The sequence below is a fragment of the Aspergillus foveolatus genome, assembly GCF_047715535.1.
Source record: "Aspergillus foveolatus strain CBS 279.81 unplaced genomic scaffold BDW70scaffold_257, whole genome shotgun sequence".
NCBI lineage: Eukaryota > Fungi > Ascomycota > Eurotiomycetes > Eurotiales > Aspergillaceae > Aspergillus > Aspergillus foveolatus.
The window spans coordinates 1-4,478 of NW_027396321.1; the positions used below are offsets into that span (position 1 = coordinate 1).

At 47.5% G+C, this 4,478-nt stretch overlaps 2 protein-coding genes across 2 annotated transcripts; both read left to right on the forward strand.

Annotated features, from left to right (window-relative positions):
- On the forward strand, window positions 1–1,910 carry BDW70DRAFT_146128 (uncharacterized protein). The gene is made up of 3 exons (XM_073738542.1): window positions 1–474; window positions 522–1,135; window positions 1,217–1,910. The coding sequence occupies exons 1-3, from the start codon at window positions 110–112 to the stop codon at window positions 1,846–1,848; spliced, it is 1,611 nt and encodes a 536-aa protein (XP_073590475.1). The 5' UTR covers window positions 1–109; the 3' UTR covers window positions 1,849–1,910.
- A 287-nt stretch (window positions 1,911–2,197) lies between these two features.
- On the forward strand, window positions 2,198–3,775 carry BDW70DRAFT_146130 (uncharacterized protein). Its single transcript, XM_073738543.1, has one exon. It carries the CDS (start codon window positions 2,755–2,757, stop codon window positions 3,472–3,474), a length of 720 nt encoding a protein of 239 aa, XP_073590476.1. The 5' UTR covers window positions 2,198–2,754; the 3' UTR covers window positions 3,475–3,775.
- Window positions 3,776–4,478: the final 703 nt, after the last annotated feature.

Consider the following 4,478-nt stretch of genomic DNA (forward strand, 5'->3'; position numbering starts at 1 on the left):
ACACACGTCCTCAACACACGTCCTCAACACCGTCGTCAAGACGCGTCGTCAACACCGTCCTCAATACCGTCCTCAACGCCCCATCTACAACAACGCCATTGCCGAAATCATGGATAATTGCCCATTTTGCGCAACACAGCTCCCGAAGAATAATCGTTATCGTCACTTCCGGGATTGCGAATGTGCAACACAAACTCGCCTGTGTCCTAACTGTTCAGCATCCGTCCTGGTGTCCGAGTTCCTAAAGCATCACAGGTCTTGCGATAGTAAAGGCACCGAGTGCACGATATGCGGCAAGAAAATATCACGCGGTAATATGGCTCGACATCTTCGAAGTTGCACTATTACCAAAGTCCCTATCAATACTCTAAAAGCCGATCCGTCATCAAACCAACCTGATTCTATGACCAGCCAGCAGCCTCAGGAAATAAATGTAGAAGCGGTTCCTGAAAAACCAAGCCAAATTTCTTATGGGTATGGGCTCATCATAGATTGTTCTCACGCTGGACTAAACTAGGCAGGTTACCGCATATCTCCACGAGGACTCCGTGCCATCGAATGCCATATTACGGAAATAAAACCGCCCTTTTCCAGTCTTCAGCTCTTCTGACAGCTCAGGCTATAAAAGGAGCGGTGATAACGACATTTGGTGTTGCATATGAGAATATAGCCCACGCGAATGTTTACCATCTCAATGATGTTAAGTCAGGTGTTCACCATCTCAACGATGACATATTACACGTTCAGTCTACTTGGCTGTCATCCACTGCCTCGTTGCCCAAGTTGCTCCCCTCATCCAAGTGCTGGGCTAAACGTGTACCCTCAAGGTCGGAGCTTGTGGCTGATACAATAGGACTTATCGCGCGTTCCGGCTTGGAAAACAACTCCACAAACAGCTTCACTGTCACCTATCAGGGTGAAGTTGGCCAACCGGTTAAGGCTGGGATGGCCATTGCCCAACTCTTAGATCCAAACCCGATAGATCCCGTCTCTGTTCTTAGTCTACGCTTGCCAATATTAGAAGAACTGGGGTTTTGCTGTCCTGTTGATCTCTGTTCCGTGATCGAGCCCATGGAAGAAACCCCTCCTCAGGCTAACCTGACGCCGAAATATTCGTTTGTTGATCTTCACATTGGTAAGCGTGTACGAGTCTTTTTTTCTCCTCTTGCGTTTTTTCACCCTTCTCTCTCTTGAATAAACAGCTAACTATTATTAGACTACGGGATGGACGGGCTCGTAACTTTAGTAGACGATTGCCGCAAAATCTGGTTTCTGTATCCTCCTACACCGTCAAACCTCGCTGCGATGGTAGCAGTTGAGGGTCAACGAGGGAAGCTGCCCCGCATCTTAAACGGACTGGAAGCTGGCCTTGTTGTTGAGACAACCGCTTCTGAAGCATTGTATATCCCGGCTGGGTGTATACATGCTACGTTTACTGTGGATGGAGGATATCTTGTTGGAAATGAGTTTACTACCTCAAAGTCCATCAAAGCTATTAGTGCCCTTATCGCGAGCGGATTGGATCGTTCCGCCTCTCGTGATGTAAGGGGGGAGTACTTTACTTGGTTCAAATATTCCCTAGATGTGACCTTGCTCCACAAGGAGGTCAAAGGGGCACTCGAATCCTGGATACAGGCAGAGGGTTACTTTAAAGACTGGGCTTCTTTAGATAATGACTGGCGGAAAGAAGTCTGGAGTATTTGGGAGAATCATAACTGGGAAGAGGATCAGACTACATGTCCATGTGGGTCGCAAGACTCAAACACAGCATTGTTTGCCCATCTCTCTGACAGGCATTTTTACTTCTTGAAAAATAAAAAAAGCCGTTGTAGCAAGAAAACCTATTAGAGAATTTCGTATCAAGTTCTGTGTTACTATACCTGGATGGCGAGAGAGCGATCCAATATAAACTGGGGATCAATCACCAGGCTTTGTATTGAATCCAAAAATGGCTCGAGTCCTGACCAGGCCAGCGTCTCCTATAACCAGCCACCATGTTTCTTTACAGCAGCTTAGAACTGCAAGGGCTTCCTCCTTGTTTGTTGCCCGGCAAGTTTCAGGGTCGTTCAATGCGGATGAATTAAGTCGACGTTGTATAGTGGGTGATCACCTGACGCCCGATTTCTGTGGAAAGGGACATTATTAAATGGCCAACGTGGCCGCCTAACTTTATGCCCCAACAGTTTATTAGTCAGAACTTAACTCTCCAAAGTGTTTTGGCTGAGTGGCGCTTGCCCAACCATGGTTTAAGGAGAGTAAGTTAACACAGACCTTCTGACTAATCCATCCTGATGCTGGAGCTTTATATCGACAATTCCCGCTTATCAGTTCTTCTTTCTTATCACTACGGTGCTCAAGGGACAGCTATATCTTAGTCGAATGTCGGAACACTTGAACCCACCAGGCAAGACAGAGTCTGACCAGATGCCATACACCATGACAGGCTGACATAGTTGGAATTATAGGCTCTAGTTCCAGTCAAGTATTGGCAGAATGTTCTCTTGGATAATGAATCCAAAAAACCGAACAAATCCGGGCAATAGACCATTTGTAAAGGACCAGGTCAGTTCATTGAAGTGATGTCTTCTCCTACTTATCGATCAAGCACAGATTCGCGAGGATGTGTCCGAAAATACTGGCGTCAACAGCAGTGCAGATGCTTGTGCAGACGCCGAAGCCAGGCCCGAGGCCACCACCGGAGCAGACGCGTCCCGAAATATTGTCGACCCTGCAGACGCCCGTGCAGACACACCTATGACAGACGCCAGTGCGGACACCGGTGGCATACCCATGGCGGATTCTAGTGCAGATGTCGAGACGGACGCCGAGTCGGATAATAGTAGCAGGTATGAGGCGCCACTTGCGCTGCTACTTTACCGTGATTCAGGCCTCGGTTGGTGCGATATCCGCCCAACCGCGGTAAAGGGACAGAAACCATGGAGTGAACTAGAGCAGGTACAGTGCGCCTCTTTGGAGACATGGGAGGTTCGACTTTATGATATTGTGACTGTCTGCGTTCAAGGGCTGTCTGAAGGATACGCTAAGGTCACAGATTTGCGTGATCTTGAAGATGGTCGCTTTATGGTTGTGTATACATGGCTATACACTAGAGCTGAGATCTTGGAAGAGTATACAGGACCAAATGGTGTTCCACCACGTCTTCAGGAAAACCTAGACCGGAACTGGCCAGCAGATTCAGAGTTCAACTACATGCTCAGCTCTAACCGAACCGTGACCCTCTGGGATACAGCACTTCGCCGTGCACCTGAACATGTGGCTTCTAAGATATGCGATGGATTTGTCTACGTGACAACAACAAAAAAGAAAATTCGACCAGCTCGCTGGATATACAGCGTTAAAGAGCCAAAGGTTAAATGGTTAGCAGACATTCTTTCGAAAAAGGGGGACCATACCAAGAAGCGAAAGCATGGTGCGAAAAGCTACGATGTGCGCAGACGGAAGCCACCGCTGTAATGGGCGCGAGAGATGACACCCAACCAGGAGGTGTAAGTTTGCTCTTTGGAACGTATCCTGAACGAGTGGCTGACCGGCAAACGGTGTCCATAGTGCGTGCTGATGATCCTCAGTGTTATCGGACTGCTTCTACTTTTTCTGTTTGAGCGAGCGCATTTTCAAAATACTTGCGTCCCTGAAATGAATTAGGAGCATGAGATTGGCTTCGAAGAGTGATTATTATCCAGTTTAGCAGAATTTGAAATGGTAGAAATCAGGACTAGCAGATTGAATTGAAGAGCTGAGAGTTATTAGACTAACAGCACTGAGGCTGAGGTTCTCTTTGGCTCGGCAAATGGTGATGCCGCCTCAATGGAACCACGGGTCTATTATCGGCCCGTGCCGGCCGAGAACGGTGCCACCTGACCTGTAACCTGGCTCGGCTCTTCGTTAGCAGAGAGGCTCGACCAATGACTAAGCAGGTAAGAGGATGGTCTGTGCAAACTCGACAAACCTGAAAGCGGTCCCAGTTCCTGACACGAACGGTAAGAAGGTAGAGGGCGAAGGTAAAGACTGCCGTCGCAGAGACGGAATATCTGCCAGCTGAGTCTGGCTAGCACGGTATTCGGAATCCTGCTTCTCTGACGAAGGGATTTCAAGAGGGCTTCAGGGCGGCATGGGCGCTAATCCAGCGAGTAAAAAAGAATAAAAAAAAAAAATAAGACTGACATTTACAGAGGGGTTAATTTACAGGATCATGTCCCTTAATACTGCACGAATCAGGCTTGCGCTTTATTATGCCCAAGGCAAGAGTTGAACACAGCTCTCAATCTATATCTGGACAAAAGCCTGAAAGCCAGGTCCGGCTAGATTAGAAGAGTGATTCTTTTTCTGGGGTCAAATTTTGGAACCATATCTGGTTAATTAACAAAGTGCAAAGTAATATATTTATTTTATGTTTAAACTTGCCAGAACGATAGATTCCAACTCGACAAATAATAGGGTGAAGAGTCAGTGAGCCGCTC

Excerpts from the sequence above, each read along its gene's own strand:
- BDW70DRAFT_146128 (XM_073738542.1), top strand. The coding sequence starts at position 110 with ATGGATAATTGCCCATTTTGCGCAACACAGCTCCCGAAGAATAATCGT. Across the intron at positions 475-521 it reads CCAAGCCAAATTTCTTATGG|GTTACCGCATATCTCCACGA; the intron begins GTATGGGCTCAT and ends TAAACTAGGCAG. Across the intron at positions 1,136-1,216 it reads GTTTGTTGATCTTCACATTG|ACTACGGGATGGACGGGCTC; the intron begins GTAAGCGTGTAC and ends AACTATTATTAG.
- BDW70DRAFT_146130 (XM_073738543.1), top strand. The coding sequence starts at position 2,755 with ATGACAGACGCCAGTGCGGACACCGGTGGCATACCCATGGCGGATTCT.